This window comes from Colletotrichum phormii (assembly GCF_030913505.1).
Source record: "Colletotrichum phormii strain CBS 102054 chromosome Unknown BDP81scaffold_6, whole genome shotgun sequence".
Lineage (NCBI taxonomy): Eukaryota > Fungi > Ascomycota > Sordariomycetes > Glomerellales > Glomerellaceae > Colletotrichum > Colletotrichum phormii.
Genome location: NW_026851448.1, coordinates 249585 through 265738, shown reverse-complemented (window position 1 = coordinate 265738; position 16154 = coordinate 249585). Strand labels below are relative to the sequence as shown.

At 53.2% G+C, this 16154-nt stretch overlaps 5 protein-coding genes across 5 annotated transcripts; 3 read left to right on the top strand and 2 right to left on the bottom strand.

Annotated features, from left to right (window-relative positions):
• Positions 1–883: 883 nt before the first annotated feature.
• Positions 884–4653, top strand: BDP81DRAFT_344594 (frequency clock protein). The gene is made up of 2 exons (XM_060586073.1): positions 884–1620; positions 1674–4653. The coding sequence occupies exons 1-2, from the start codon at positions 1320–1322 to the stop codon at positions 4322–4324; spliced, it is 2952 nt and encodes a 983-aa protein (XP_060447271.1). The 5' UTR covers positions 884–1319; the 3' UTR covers positions 4325–4653.
• An 881-nt stretch (positions 4654–5534) lies between these two features.
• Positions 5535–7148, top strand: BDP81DRAFT_513982 (uncharacterized protein). Its single transcript, XM_060595828.1, has one exon. The coding sequence runs from the start codon at positions 5576–5578 to the stop codon at positions 7004–7006; it is 1431 nt and encodes a 476-aa protein (XP_060447270.1). The 5' UTR covers positions 5535–5575; the 3' UTR covers positions 7007–7148.
• Positions 7149–8232: 1084 nt separating this feature from the next.
• BDP81DRAFT_447639 (uncharacterized protein) lies at positions 8233–9155 on the top strand (the record flags this gene model as incomplete). The annotated part of the gene is made up of 2 exons (XM_060592205.1): positions 8233–8431; positions 8608–9155. 2 exons carry the CDS (start codon positions 8233–8235, stop codon positions 9153–9155), a joined length of 747 nt encoding a protein of 248 aa, XP_060447269.1.
• Positions 9156–9638: 483 nt separating this feature from the next.
• BDP81DRAFT_404674 (uncharacterized protein) lies at positions 9639–10282 on the bottom strand (the record flags this gene model as incomplete). Its single annotated transcript, XM_060588918.1, has 2 exons — positions 9639–10165; positions 10222–10282. The coding sequence occupies 2 exons, from the start codon at positions 10280–10282 to the stop codon at positions 9639–9641; spliced, it is 588 nt and encodes a 195-aa protein (XP_060447268.1).
• A 2973-nt stretch (positions 10283–13255) lies between these two features.
• Positions 13256–15990, bottom strand: BDP81DRAFT_513974 (acyl-CoA N-acyltransferase). Its single transcript, XM_060595827.1, has 2 exons — positions 14301–15990; positions 13256–14199 (listed from the first exon to the last, which is right to left on the bottom strand). The coding sequence occupies exons 1-2, from the start codon at positions 15597–15599 to the stop codon at positions 13336–13338; spliced, it is 2163 nt and encodes a 720-aa protein (XP_060447267.1). The 5' UTR covers positions 15600–15990; the 3' UTR covers positions 13256–13335.
• Positions 15991–16154: the final 164 nt, after the last annotated feature.

The following is a 16154-nucleotide window of genomic DNA, read 5'->3' as shown; positions in this document are numbered from 1 at the left end:
GCTTGCGATTGCCACCAGAGTTGAAGATGCACATGAATATACACGTGACTAGGATGGTGCGACGTACAAGGTGAAGGCCCTCGGACTAATGCAGAGGAAGGAAGCGCCGGTAGCAGTCTCGAAGAGGACACCACCAACAAGAGTTGCTCAAAGGCCTAGGTGCGTCCATCGCCCTTTCCCAGCCCTGCGATGGTCTGCCACTATTGTCTGGACTGTCTGGACTCTGCAGGTAGTGTACGGAGTAGAGTCGGGGGGTCGGCGGGCACACACCCACTCAGACGACACCAGTGACCAGCGGCCAGGGCATCTTTCCTTGGGTCGTCTTATCCACACACCCCTTTCCCTCTGCCAAAAACGCTGGAAAGCCACACGCCCCTCGGACGAGCACCCCACTTGCCTCTTCGATTGACTCTGATCCCGAGAACCCTGCCAGGTCCTGGAGATCAGACCAAGCAGCTTGCGAGCTTATGTGGAGCCACATCTTGTCCGCCCCGCACCACTCAACCAGCACCCCGAGCCGCGTGAACGTGCCCTCACCCATACATTTTAGCTCTTATCCCGGGCGGCGGAGATGTTTTCCTTCCTCGAGCCCTGGGTTTTGCTTTACCCAAAAGATATACACCTGTGCTGCCCTGTGAACGACAGATACCTGGCCTTGCTGTGAAACGAATCGTCCTCTCAAGTTTCTTACCAACAGCGCTGTCCATCGAGGAAAAGAGTCGCGGCCTAGGTGGCAAAAAGGTCACGAAAGCGGGCTAGGTACTCCTCTCTCTCACCATCGAGACACCAAATTCACTTGCTCGCTTCAACTCACAGAGATTCCAGCTGCGCGCCAGAAAGACAACCGAGCTGTGGAAGCACACTGAGCCTCAGGATTGAAATTAGCCGCAGTCTTACACTGTGCGTTTTTCTCCTGTTAACGTGAGTGCTACCCTCTCACCGTGTCGGCTTCTGACGAAGGTTGTCGTCATACCTTTTTCCAGCGTTCGATCGATCGATCGATGTCTCGACCAATCACAGCCCACCTGCCCAGTCGACATATACTCTCTCGTACCTACACAATTTCAGGGTCCAACACCTAACCATACACCCAACACTAATCCACCGCCTACAAGCAGTCTTACCTTCGAAACCTAGCATCAACATCCCTCATCGTCCACTTCATCGTCCACTTCATCGAAGTGGACACTACCGACACAACGGTTTGCACGACGACAACCAGAATTTCGACTCCATGTCGCATTCTACATACTTCGCATAGCAACGCGAGTACCGACGCAGAATCTGCCGACTCAGCTGGGCGTCTTGATGTGCCTAAAATGCTCGACGACCAGCCTACATCCAAAGGTGGGCGCCTACCGACGTCGCCGAAAGGACATCCGCTCCCGCGCCGAAGTTCGCCTGAGCATTCAATCACACTTCGCAACCATCGACTAGCACACGAAGCGACCGAGAAAGCCGCATTAAAACGCGCCTTGGCCGCTGCCAGCTCAGGGTCACCACCATGGCCTAATCGGCAGTCTTCTGGCGAGAGCCACAATACTGGCCCTAGCGATGCCGAAAAATGGTTCGATCAAAACAATGAGAATCCTACGACAATGTACGCCGGCGCGATGGACGGTAAGAGTCCTTGAGCCACCTTTTTTCTGGGGAAGGTCTAATTCCAGGTTCAGTCGATCCCCCATTCTTCCAAAAAGAGAGCGATTCCTCCAACGACGACGCGAAACCCTCGGCATATCCGACGCATTTGAGACCGGCCATGAACGGAGCGATGATCGGGGCCAACAAGCCGAGTGCCACGCATAGCAGCAGCGCCGACGACTATCGGAGCGTAATTGACGATTTGACGGTCGAGATCAAGAGGTTGAGGGACGAATTGAAACGATACAAGCAGAAAGGACCAGAATTGATGAAGAGGGATAAGCTATTCGAAATCAAGGTCCACGGGCTCCCCAACCGCAAGAAGAGAGAGCTGGAGAGCACATTGCGAGAATTCGCGTCAGGCCTGGAAAGCAGCACTCCGAGTGCCGAAGCTTCGTCGTCTCGAAAGAAGTCGAGGCACAACCCTCATTTGCACTCCGGCTCTGACTACTTGTCAAAGCATACTTCGTCTTCTTCAGGCTCACATTCAAGACCGGTCGATAGTGCGTATGCCTCGATGTCAACCGGAGCAAATTCCTCTGGTACACACCTCGCCCGGCCGTCCGTCAGCTCGAGAACGAAGTCATCGGAGCAGAAAGTGGAGAACTACTTGAAGGACATTCCTGAGGGATTGTACCCGCGTCATATGGTTTTGACCGAAAAAGACCGGAAGAAGTTGATTGTTCGTCGGTTGGAACAAATCTTCACGGGTAGGATCAGTGGACGGAACTTGGCTCGCCCTCAACAGAACTCATCAGCGAACATTGCCTCCTACGCTCCGATCATGGTGGAGCCGACGACCGGTAACACCACCACTCAACACCGGCCTTCCAATGTTCCCATCGGTTACTGCGAGCCTTCGCGCGAAGCCCCCATATTTGATATGGATGTGAAAAAGAATGTTGCCAAAGATGGTGAATCATCAAACTCGAATGGCGATCAACGGGACTCTGGTGGCAACTGGACCAACGCCGCAGATGTGAGCAGCACTTCACCGCCGGATCCGCCGCCGCCTGAGCAGCGCCCTACCAGACCGCTCGATCTCGACCCGGATCGTATGCAAAACCCGACCGCGAATATGGACTACATCCGTCACCTCGGCCTTGCCCCTCCTCATTTGACGACCTTGTCAACCGAGGGCGATGTTTCTCCGGATGCTGATGGTTGGGTCTACCTTAATTTGCTTTGCAGCATGGCCCAACTGCACATGCTCAACGTCGCCCCCGACTACATCAGGAGTGCAGTGTCTGAGAAGAGCACGAAATTCCAACTTTCTCGCGACGGTCGCAAAATTAGGTGGCGAGGCGGGACGGAGGGCACCAAATTTAGCAGTGACAGCTCAGGTCATACCTCTCAGCTCAGTCGTTCTGATGAGTCCGATGAGGCACAGCCAGACAACCAGGGCAAGAAGCGCAAACACCGCTCCGGGAAGGATGGTTCCTACTCCACTTCGTACGGGAAGAATCCATCCGACCAGTCGAAGTTGGAGCATCCAATCCCATCGGCAGACACTTTCCACTACAAGCCTCTTTTCGTGCACCAATCCTCATCTGCTGAACAGACTGAACTGGATGACGTTGGTTCATCGTACGGGGCTGCGGAAGACAGCAACAACGGGGAGTCACGATGGGATGGGTCGGGATCATCGCGCCGCAAGAGGCGTCGATTGGATGGTGCTATCATCTACTACAGCGGTGCCCCATTCTGTACCGATCTTTCTGGCGACCCTGGGGATGCGTCCCCCGCGTCGTACATGACCTCATCTGGCCAAGATCAACAGCTGTTTTCCAGTGCTGGATTCATCAGACCTGATCTTCCCTACCGAACTGAATCAGGCTCGGCCCTTGTGTATCGACCCTTGGTTGAGGGTCGTAAGGCCCCGAGTGTGGCTGTCACAACGGAGAACGGTTCAGATGAGAGTGATGGTGGCATCGAAGCCGACTTTCCCTGGTCCAACGTTCCTCAGGACGCTGTGAGCAGCAAGCTGGACGCCTGTGGTCTGGGCGGTGTCATCCCCGATGACCATTTTGTCGTTGTCGCTACTACAAAGAGGCCCAAGTTGGATGTGAAGCAAGAAACAACGATGGGCTTACAGTCTGAGGACTTTTCCAAGCTGATGCGCAGAATCACATCACCCTTGGGATCTTCCGCGTCCCAGACCAAATCAACAACTTCCGAGTCTCGCACCGAGTCTCGCAAGAGATCACCGATCAACATCGAGTACACGTCGAGGTCTGTTAGGAAGCTCAACCCTACGCCACTACCACCACCGGGCTTGTATTTCGCCTTCGACAGCGATACGTCAGACACCTCGGATGATGACGAATCTGATTTGGACGATCATTCAAAGATGGCAGCCGGTGTACGAGCTTTTGCCCCTGCTGTTGACAGACAGTATCCTGATGATACACAGATGTCGAGCGGGGAAGAGGGTGACAGCGAGCCGGAAAACGGAGATGAGCCGGCTGGTGTTGTGGAGGATGAAGAGAGCGGCGTCGAGTTCAAGATCCCCTTACCCCCTCGGGATCTGCGTCGCACCAGTAGCAGCAGTGCGGTCGCAGCTGCCGGAACCGCTCGAGGTCGCAGCAATAGCGCTGAACTTCCAGTCGCTCCTGGCAGCTCAGCTGCTACTGCAGGCGGGGCTGAGAGCGGCTACAGCAGTGGCCGCGAGGAGAGTGGGTGAAGTTGTGAGAAGAAGTGGCAGAGCAAGAGCAGGAATGTTTCTTCCAAGAAGGCCACGAGGTAGTTTGCTGAAGATGTGCATCGCGTGGCGCTTGGTTCGTCGGGATAGATTGGAGCAAGATATCCCACCATCATATTGGAAAGCATCATTTCATGTTTAATCATTTCATCCTACGTCAATTTGGGTTTGTTTGTCAAGCAGAGCGAATGTAGCCATTAGCGGGCACAAAAGTTGACGGGCTGCGGGCCGCGAAAACTACTGAGGCGTTTTCTCTTCAGCGATATAGTTAGGAATCCAATTCAAATGATACCCAAATTTACTTATATCCATACCACCTCCAACGACATTCACGTGCCGACTAAAACTTTTAAATTACAGGGCAGGCAGAGCAGATTCGGCAGTCTTGCATCGATTCGCTGCCCGGTGCCTCAATGCTTGTCATGCTGCCAAACGATCTCGAGTCCGGACCTATGTCGTGTCCAGCCCGGAACTATGTTCCATTTCCATGAGTACTCATGACCTTGGGGGTAGGGCTCGCGCCTCATCTTTCTAGATGTTGCGGCGTATCGCTAGGTCGTATCAGCTAACGAAGACGCATCGTGGCTGGGGTGGAGAGTAATGCTGGCTACATTGTACTAAAGCTTGATTTAGTGCCAACTTGTCAAACGATTACAGCCAGTTTCAACGGTATGTTAGGGCCTCATTATCTTTGAGCCTTTTGAGTTTTTGTAGCGGCTCGCCGTCTCATGTTCTTGGTATAAGCACTGGTCAATGTGTAATGAGATCAACAACTATTGGATGCTGAATCATACAAACTTAGCATGCAACAGCTGACTCGTCGATGACCACGTTCTCTCGAACCATCCAGCAACCATGTAGAAGACCGAGAGCGAGCCCAGTCCGACATCTGGCCGCAGCTGGCCACCGAGACACTCCATAAGACATATCGCTTAGGATACGAATGGGGGGGTTCATGACGCACTTGGCCGTTCACTTTTCTATCATCTACACCTCCTCCTTTTGGAAGTTGAGTAGATCGAAGTAGCGTTGCTTCGCCCTAATGCACAATGGTCAACAACGGTCGACCATCAAAAGACTGTTTCCCCTGTAGGCAAAGGAAGCTCCGGGTATGACATGCCTTGACAACCCACCCCCTGATCACCCCCTACTGCGTTGAGCATTCGGTAGTTGTATTTTCTGCGAGCTACTCGACGGGTAACAAACACTGTAGTGTGACCTCGTCTCTGAAGGATGCGGCCAGTGCCGGAGGGCCAAACTGAGTTGCCACGGGTACCGCGACTCGACTCTACCCAGCTTCTCTTCCGTGACGAGACCAAAACCACGGCTTCAAAGGTCTCGGCCCGATTAACTGCTGCTACTTCTCATTCGCACATCTTCTCGATACGGGACCCTCCCCATCTCACGTGGGAGGACATCTCCCGCGACACCTTTCTCTCCCTCTACGTCGTCGGGCTCAGCCACACTTTCGATACCCTCCCCGCTCTGTTGACAAACTCCCCGCCCAGCGGCCACTTACACATCAGCCTCGGCGCAGCCAGTCTCGCCTTCATGTCCTTCCACCTCAACCGGCCCGATCTCCTCCTCCTCCTCCTCCTCCTCCTCCTCCTCGCCAGCCGGCAATACGTCGCCGCCATCCGGAGCATCAGATCGGCACTGAGCAGCAATAACAACAATAGCAGCAACCTCCATCACAAACCCAACAACGACGACGAAGTAATTCAATCAGCCCTCCTCCTCCTAGACCTCTACGAAAAAATCGCCAACCGCCACGAACACCAATCCGCCTCCTGGCTAAGCCACGCCCGCGGCGCCCTGCACCTGGTCCGCGACCGCGCAAACACAGACTTCTCCAACCCGACAACCTGCCAACTCGCCAACACCGCCGCCGCAGCCCTCATGAGAAGCTGCGGCATCGCCGGCATCCCCGTCCCGCCCTCGCTGCTCTCCTTGCGCGAGGACCTCAACAGCTACGTCCGCGACGCGAAGTGGAGCTTCACGGGTCTCGTCGTCGGCATCGTCAACCTCCGCGCCTACATGCAAGGTCAGCCGCCCTCGGGAGGAGCAGCAGCTTGTGCCAGCGTGGTGCTGCGCCGGGCCAAGATTCTGGACGAGCACATGGCGCTTGTGGAGAAGCGGCTGCAGCGGTCGTGGAGGGCTACGAAGACGTTTACGACGGCGTATAACCCGCTTATTTTTGGGCGGTATTATGATGTGTATCCGAGTCATCACGCGACGCAGGTGACGAATGCGGTGAGGATGATGCGGTTGGAGTTGAATAGCATTATACGGCATGTGGATGGGGATGAAGAGGTTGCTATCGAGAGTCTGACGGGGGAGGTGATTCGGGAGCTCACGCGGCATTTGTGTGCGGGTGTGCCCCAGTTTTTGCTGGTGATTGGGGGCGAAGGGGGTACGAGTTTGCCGGTGTGTACGCTGCCGCCGTTGCAGAGGTTGCATTGCTGTACCATGTTGACGCCGTTGTATCTCTCATTTTGTCTTACGGAGGACTCGTATATGAAGGAGTGGATTCTGCAGATTCTTGTGTATATGGCGGAACATGGAGTTAAGCTGGCGAGCGATGTCTCTCAGTGTCGGATTGGAAGTCTAATTCGACCGCGGATAAGGGCAAGAGCATGGGCCACCTCGAGGTGGTACACTTAGACCGCGACTACCCAACCAACCTACGGTTGGAATCTCCCTTTTACACATTACGCAGAATCAATCAATACAGAGATATTGATACTTCGTCACCCCCAGGACCCTACGGTTCGAACCAACATCCCTGTGATAGGGATACCAACACTCAGATTATTTCGTCTGGGAGACTTGTGGATTATTGGGCATTTTATGCCATGGTTGGAAGCTATGCTATTGCAGCTTAATGAAAACGGATATCGAACTCGTTGATGATGGCCTTGGTACTACGATAAATACTTCTGGTGAGGAGAGACTTCTAGAATCTCGGTGACCACTGGGTAAAGCCTGAAGGATGAAGCGGACTATGTAGGTTAGCATTCTGGGTCTACGCGCCGATCCAAGACAACAACATCAACAACAACAACAACAACAACAACTTCAGACGGCGCCAGGACCTGTCTGCTCTAGGCCCTGTTGAGCCGCTCAATAGAACAGAAGGCTCCAGCCAGAGCAAAGGCAACTTCGGCGCACCACCGTTGTCCAAAACGACGGAGCTCGGTGGAGACCTATCTACGAAATGTCTGAGACGATCGGACCGATCCGTGGATTATTAAGCAAAACAATCCCCCGGCCGTAGAAAAAGCCATTGAGGGGAAATGAGCGTATCACTGATGTACGACAGTTCCGTGCCGTGAGGATACCGGTCAGGGCACTTGCAGTGATCTACTACAGGTTTTTAACAAACTGGCAAGTTCTTTTGTTCGCTTACTTTTAGAAGTTCAGATGATGTTCCGTTCGACTAGGAGGATTAGAGTTTGCTACTACGTAACGCTAGCCCGTTGGGGTTAATACCACTAACGGCCTATCCAGGCGCTCGGGAGCATCTGCAGGGATCATGTCTTGGTTCAAACGTTACTCGGCTTTTGTGGCACATGCTTGGCGATTTCTTCTTTGGGTAAAAAAAGACAAGTAGGTTTCTAAAGACGGCCTACTTGAGCGTGCTATCGACAACCTCGTCGGCGGTTTTTGGTATTTGCCTCCGAAATTTTGAGCCAAATCACATCCTAGAGAAGCCTTTCTGGGCTCATTGAGCCTACGTTAGGTTGTATAAGAAGTTTAGCAACTGCCGTTCGTGATGTAGTGCTTGTGACTGTTGGACACGTTTCTTGAGGCGTATTACTCCATCTCCACTCTCCACAAGCTCCTATACCCTAAGCAAAGCAGCATTCGAAAAAATCAGGGTGAAAAAGATGCCTTTTCCATACAAGACGGCTCGTATCACTGGCGCCACATCCGGGATCGGCCACGCTTTGGCAGAGCGTCTAATCGAGAACAGCATCCTTGTCATTGCAGTATTAGGGCGTCGTGCAGATCGCCTAGAACACCTTCTCTCCAAGCATGGAAGTTCGAGGGTTGCCGCTGAGGTCTACGATGTTTCTGATATCGACGGTATTGAGTCATGGATCAATGAGTAAATACATCTGGATGCTGTGATCCGCTTCAACCCCCTAAGCCAACTCCCCCATCTCGTCCAGAAAGTTGTCTTTGAACACTCTAAGTAGCATGTTGCATGTTGACTGATTAAACGCATCATCCAGAATGACAACAAAGTACGCAAAAATTAGACTACCTCATCCTCAACGCAGGCATCCAAAACACATTTAACTTCACCCCCGCCCTCCTAGAAACAGCCAAATACGAACTAAGTCTAAACTACCTCTCCCCGCTCGTCACAACAACACACATCCTCCCGCACTTCGAGTCCCCGTCCCCCTCCCCGACCGCCGTCATCCTAGTGACCTCGGGCCTAGCCATCGTCCCCATACCCCGCTGCGCAAACTACTGCGCCAGTAAAGCCGCGCTCCGGTCGCTGGCTTGGAGCCTGCGCGCGCAGCTCGCCGACCGCGGGGCCCGCGCCGAGAATATTCGCGTCGTGGAGATCGTTTCGCCTGCTGTTAGGACGGGGTTGCATTCGCGGCAGGCGGATCTTGTTGCGGCGGGACGGGATGGTGTGGGTATGCCGCTGGGGGAGTTTATTGATGAGACGTGGGGGGAGTTGGAGAAGGGTGAGAGGGATGATGTTATTATTGGGCAGGCGAAGTATTTTGCTCGTGGGGAGGAGGAGAGGAAGAAGGCTTTTGATGGGTTGCTTGCGATGGTGAAGGGGCGTTGAGAACTGTGAGTTGGCATCTGAGACGATGTTCATTCATATTTTCATCAATAAGTTCAAGATCACTCAGGATGCTGATGAGACCTTTTATCTAGCATATGATGTTCTGAACTCGCTGAAGTTGCCAACAAGTACTAAATGCCGTATGTGGACAACATCTTGTTGCAGGTCGATCGAATTCGTAATCTATCCGTCACAGGCGAGGAGAAAGTTTTGTTTGAGACAATAATAGTCTGTTATTTCTTGCTGTAGGGTTCCATCGCCATGATCCTGGATTCTAATCCAGAATCAAAGCAAACCAAATTTGAGCTACATATCATTCATTAAGCTTGGCCACCTCTACATTCGCACCGTTCCAGTACCAAATCCTTCTTTTTCTTCCAAAGTGCTGACAGGTTACAGTTCCAAATGGTTCCCAACTAGTTTCTCTGATCTCCTGGGAGACTACCAGTCACTATCATCGGCGGCCTTGTCACAGGCTACGCTTTAGATAGTAGGGGGAGGAGCCTGCTGGTTGGTGGCAGGAGGAGGAGGAGGGGGTCTCTGGTTGGGGTCGACAGCCCGAGCGTTGTTAGGCTTGGGAGGAGGAGGGGTGTTGTCGTTGGCCGGGGGAGGGGGAGGAGCCTGAGCTTGCTGGTTGGGATTGACGGCTCTGGCGTTGTTGTTAGGCTTGGGAGGAGGAGGAGTGTTGTTGTCCTTGGGAGGAGGGGGAGGCTGCTGGTTGGGGTCGATGGCTCTCGCTCCGTTGGGCTTCGGGGGAGGAGGGGTGTTCTCCTTGGGAGGAGGAGGAGGAGGAGCCGCTTGAGGGTTCACCGCCCGGCGGTTGTTGGGCTTAGGAGGAGGGGGAGTGTTGTCGTTGGCAGGAGGAGGAGGAGGCTGCTGGTTGTTGTTGCCAGCATTGCCAGTGTTGCCAGTGTTGCCGGTGTTGCCTCCAGCTCCGGCTCCGGCACCATTGCCGGCACCTCCGCCGTTACCACCTCCGATGGCACCAGCGCCGCCCTGAGGAGCGGGAGCTAGAAACACAAGAGTTAGTCACTTGGTCTTGTAAGGTGTCTGTGAGAGTACATACCAGTCAAGGCATTGCCCGTGAGGAGGGCGATAGCAAGCACGGTGAGAGTGGTGTAACGCATTTTGACTAGGTATTGAAGACTTGGTCAAGAAAGTCAAGTAATGACAGTATAGAGGTGAGAGAGTTGAGGGTATCGTCGAAAGAATCGAAGAAGAGAAGAATCAAGAGAGAATATTGAATATGACTAAAGTTAGATGTGCACAGCACGGGAGAAGGTTGAAGAGTTAGAAAGGATGTTGAGTGAAGTTAAGAAACTGTTGATGAGAATGATGAGAAAAAAAAAGACTTGATTTCCGTCGACGTCGAATGTGTCTTAATAGCCATGAGAAGACTCAAGACTTGTCGCAATCGGCAAGCATCATGAAGACTTTCAGCTCCACCGATCCCATCATCCAGCTCGTCTCATGTTGCCATTCAGCTGACGTTTTTCCCAGGGCCGTCTTTGCCGATGTCTAGAGCGTCGTGTCGAAGCAAGTCCCGGCATGTCAAAGACTGGACCGACATCACGACATCACCCATTTCCAGCATCTTGCAACATCGGGAGTTTAGATGGCATGTCATCGTCCACCGAACCTCAAACGAGCATTGACATGCTTGCAAAGGCCTGTGAAGGCCTGCGATGGGGGATGAACCCAGCCCCCAATCGAACGATTACGAAGCTTGAATTAGGTAAAAGTAAACAGAAAGCAGACTAGTCCGAGGTCTAACGAGAATAAACGGTTCGGCAGAGCCCCATAGCCTAGAGGCCGCCCCCGGAAAGTGGTGCTGAGCCTCAATTCTCTATTGAGGCTTGGCTCCCTCTGCCGTTGCGGTCCAGCCGGGAAGCCTTGTGGGGTGGGAGCGGGAGCTTGTTTTCGGGACCCCATCCGGTTCGGAGAGAAAAGAATAATGGTGGGAAAAGTGCTGAAAGGGGTTCAAACAAGGAGTCGCATCACGGAAAGCTGGGGGTTTCTGAGCTCTGACGTTGCCTTGTTAGATTCGCAATCCTCTTTTGGTCGTCTGTGGTCCTTCGTTGGTCCCCGCATTTTCGTGTTTCGACTGATGCTGTGACATGCCTGCCGGGGGGGGACCGCACCGATTGATTGCGCGGCCCGATCTACAACGTGATGTGGGAGGACCCCGGCGTCGATGGCTAAATGCGGAAACTTCTAGGATTTCTAGAAGCTCCTTTTTCTTCAGATCTCCTCCATGAGGTGGTGAGGCTGAAAAACTTGTAACGTGAGTGCATTGAGCGAGACTCGGTTCTTCAAACATTCTGGATCTTTTCGTCATCAAAGTTGGAAAATCGCAGGTGGCTGGGCTGCACACACCGCCTCACCATTGGGGGGTCCGAGGGTAAGGGTATGGAAGCAACATATGATGTTCAGTAATGATAATATCACTAATTATGACTTTTATGATCGTCACGACTTACAAGAGCCTCCCGAGACTACGTATGCCCATGGAGGCAAAAGCGGCTCGATTCGGGCATGCCGGCGATGCTGGCCTACGACGAGTGAGAGTAAGGGGAACAGGTTCTGGAATGAAATCTGTACGGGTGCGGAATTTCACTGCTCATCCGAGTGCAAGATGCACCATAGTGAATCATTCAATGTTGCGAAGACGCGCAAAGAGGCGCTTGACTTCTCGCGTACAGTCTGCAAGTTCCATATATTATGAAAGATGCTCAAGTCTCACATGCAAGGGCTTCCCCGTCATTGCTGGTTCAATTTTTGATGGCAAACATCCAGTAAACGAGGTTCTCAATATAAATGAGTTAATAAACGTTCTCTAGAGCTAGCCATATCCCCAGAAGCGACATGAAGATTAAAGCTCGTCGGCGAGCTAGTGATTAAGCTTGCCAAGCTTTGGCGAGTGGGCTGAGGGCATATAAGCCTACTCATGCCGTTGGAAAAGCTTACAATCTATGCAGCGGGTCTCATTGTGTCACTTAGATTGCTGCTCGCCACTGGTCAGGTGATTCTCTGCATAAAGTACGTCGACTACCGACCCATGAGCTGCACTGACTACTATGATGAGTTTCTACGAGAAGGACTCGGTAGTAAATCTGAATTGTAGTCTACGGAGCCGGTATCTTTGATCTTCGAATGTTGTGACTTGTCTTGCCTGAGTTAGTTTGTGAGACATGAGACATTGTCAGGGAAAGATCGTAACATTAAGGCAGTTATGCCTTTTTGTGAATTATGAATAGCTGTAGCTATGAGAGGAAGAAGTGAGTACGTTATCGACGTTGATAGTCAACTGCAATTCAAATGCCAAGACTCTAGGGTACGGATGTAAGCTACATTCAATCTATTGTTTCTGTTATGAGTCCGAACTTTTATCATGAGCGTGAGTTGTAAAAGTTCAAAGGCCTTCTTTGACTAAAACTATCTCATTAATAAAATAGCGAAATCGACAGTCATCTACAAGTTTACTTGTAAAAGCTATCTGATTTCTTCTTCTAAAAGCAGCTGCAACAAAGAGTACAAATTGCATATGCAGAAATTTTATTGAATTCAAATCAGAATAATTTTGATAGAGAAAAAATACAGGATTCTACTGCGACCATCCGTTGAGAAAATCCTGGAGAAGCCTCGCCATTTCAAAATCTTCCCTCCGATACATAGCCGTCGCGCATCCATGATCCCACGAGTTTGATTATTTTCTAGCAGGATGCTGGCTCTCTGTTCTTGACCATGGATTGAAATCTAGTTTGATACCTAAGCAGAAAAGAAGAATTCTGCTGAGTTCTGACAGACAATTAGAGAGAAATACCCACGAGTCCGCATAGTGGGCTTGATTCCTTGATTCCTAAATCTTAGAGGGGACGGAATCGAGGAAAAAAGACACTATTGTGAAATGAAATTGGCTACAATCATCGACGTTATCAACAACATCACAAATCTGCCCATGGAGCATATATGTACAACTAGCGAGAAGGCCCGCGACTCAACCAAGTCAAGAAGTTTACCGCTTCACTCTACGCTCAAGTTTACGGGCTAGGAACATTACTCTTACTAGTTGTCGGTCATCCGGCGGCGAATCCAAGGACTAGAGGTGCAACACGCCCAACTACGTGTACTCGGACGTAACGTCATATCATTCCTTAAGATTATTTTGGTATACCTGTTCTCACTCATCATCCTCCTCAACATCCGGCTGTTTGATAGCATACCCGTCCACAAACCCATCCGGATCACATATCCTCTCAAGACTAATTCCATTAGCAGTAACCCAAGCCCAAACAGCCGCCTTATCAACCCTCACCCTCGGAACATCAGGCCGCGGCCCAGCATCCGCCTCCTCCATCTCAACATCCTCCTCCTCCTCCTCTTCCACCGCCTCCCCACCGCCGTCGACACCATCCTCCCCCGCTATCCTCTTCCTCCTCCTCTTCTTAGCCGGCGGCTTCCCAAGCCCCCTCCCAGCCTCAACAACAACACCCATCTCCCGCAACGTCGCAAGACAATCCTCCAACGCGATCCACGTCGCTCGGCTACAGTCCTCGAGATCAACTAGCAACGCCGGATCCGCGTCATTCCCGCCCCTGCCATTACTTGGACATCCCAACACCCAACTTGCAACCTCCCCGCCCCAAAACCGCTTATACCCCTTTCTTCCTAGTTCCGAAATAGGTTTCTCCGGCCCGCCTAGTACACCCTCGCGCCGCGATATCTCGTACGAAACGCCCATTAGCAGCGCGCCGAGGCCCTTTTTCTGCCAGGGCGGGAAGACGAGGATGCAGGCAAGGTTATTGTTGTCCCACGACATTTTCTCCTTGGAGAAGAAACCGACAATGTGCGGACGCGGCGGCGGCGACGACGGAGGCGGTGGTTGTGACTGTAATGGGTCTTGTTGGGAGGCGGGGTTGGGGGTTGGCTTGGGGGCAGGAGGTGTGTAGACTAGGAGGAAGTAGTTGAAGCCGCGGACGTCGAAGAAGACGGACTTGTTGTCGAGGAAGAGTTTGGCGAAGAGGGAGAGATTCTGGCAGAATAGCTGGCGTGATGATGTTAGTTCCAATATTTTCACTCGCAGAAAACGTATCTCCCCCATTCTCGCCATGAGGAACTCTCGGAAAGGGGTAAGGTTGCACTCACCACATCCTGCTCGCCATCAACTTCCCACACACTCCACTCCCCCTCGTCTGTAACATACTCCTCCGTATACTTTGGCGCAACATTCGTCTTCTTCCCCGTCGTCCGCGCAATCTCCTTACGCACCAGCCTCCGGCCCCTCGGGTGCCGGTAGACCTTCCGTCCCGGCACCACCCCGTTGCGCTCGCACATCCGGACGTGACCCCACCACGCCACGAGTTCCTTGGAGTACTTGAAGCACATGGGACACACGTATAGCCTGTCCAGCATGGGCGCGTCGCCGCCCTTGCGGTGCTGGTTCTTTGCGCCGCCGTTGCTGTTATTCGCGCCGCCGGCCACGTCGTGGTGTGCAAGCGGGTTCTTGCTCCCGCCGCCGCCGGCCTTTGCGCCTGCGGCTTCGCCGAGGACTTCTTTGCCGTAGTAGGATGGGTACCACGCCCGGAAGCAGATGTTGCCGAGCATCACCTTGTCGATATTCCGATCTGTCCGCGGGGCGGATTTGTCTGCTGTCCTCGGAGGGGGTGGTGGGGCCGTTGTTGCTGCCGCTGGCTTGGAGGGTGTCGATGTCGATGCCGGGTGTACGGGGACGGGAACGGCGGTGACGGTCGCGGGTATGGTGTGGTGGTAGGTAGGTCGTGTCGTTGTTGTTGTTGTTGTTGTCGTCGACGAGATTGGTCGGAAGTGCTGCGTGATGGGCGGCTGGCTCGTGGGCGGGCTTGGGCGGACGAGGCTGCCTCCGGTGCGGTGGCGGTGGGCTTGTGTCTGCGGTGCTTGGTAGGTGATCTTTGGCGCGACGAGCGTCACGGGCCTAGGGTTTTCTTTTGCGTCTTTGAAGGCCATTTTGGGCGAAGAGTCGTTTGCGCTCTCGCGTCGTTGGCGGGTTACGCGGGGTTCTTGCGGCGTGGGTGTCGAGAGTTGACCGGCCGGTCGTGGTATAGATGGTTGCTGCTGTGCTAGATGCGATGCCGACGATGAAGACGTAGGCGGTACTGGTATGGGTATGGGCGTCTCGGAGATCTTGGACGGTGGGTATGGCTTGGAATTCGAGGGACGACGTCCACTGGTACGCTTGTCCTCGGCGACGGCGGTAGCAGTAGCGGCAGCGGAAGGGTGCAAAGGTTGTGAGTGGGATGCGGTGACGGAGGTCGGGATCGGAGGGGGTAGAATCGGAGTTTGACGCGTTGCGCGACGCGTCGTCGTCGGATCGGCGGGTGTTGCGCCGGCGGCGACGGCAGAAGCGGCGGCGGTGGGGGGTGGAGGTTCGGGATCGTCGTGGGGTCGCTTGCGCTTCGCCGGCGCCATGCTCGGGGGAGAGCGAAGCGGGATCGTGTGTGGACGAAGATATTACGCCAGCGACTCACAAGGTATTCGGTGAGAGTTCCGGAGCGCGCGAATGGAATCAATTAAACTTTGGGGCCTCGTGGGCGGGAACGACCTTGCAGGGGTTGAGGATTGAGAGACTGGCGAGAGAGATTCAGATCGGTAGGTGGGTAATGGTTGGATGGGTCCCACGGACACGGGAACCACCAGCGTCGAACCGAGACAATTTCGTGGGATCTTCAGTGTAGGAGCATGGGAAAAGCTGTCTCACATGGTCAAGGGCGACGACTTGAGTCACGAGCGAGGCGCTGCGATGGGAATGTGCTGGGCGCAATTCGTGTTTCAATTGGCGATCTGTTGTTGATTCAGTCGCGACCGAGACATCTGCGTCCCTTCCAGTTGGAAGCAATGACGTTGAAGCTTACATAAGACGTCCTCGTTTATCCTTATCCTTATCTCTGTCTTTATCTTATCGGAAGATAGGTAGTTACCCCAAGCTTACCTACCCCAAGCCACACAACCCTCGCTACGTGCATG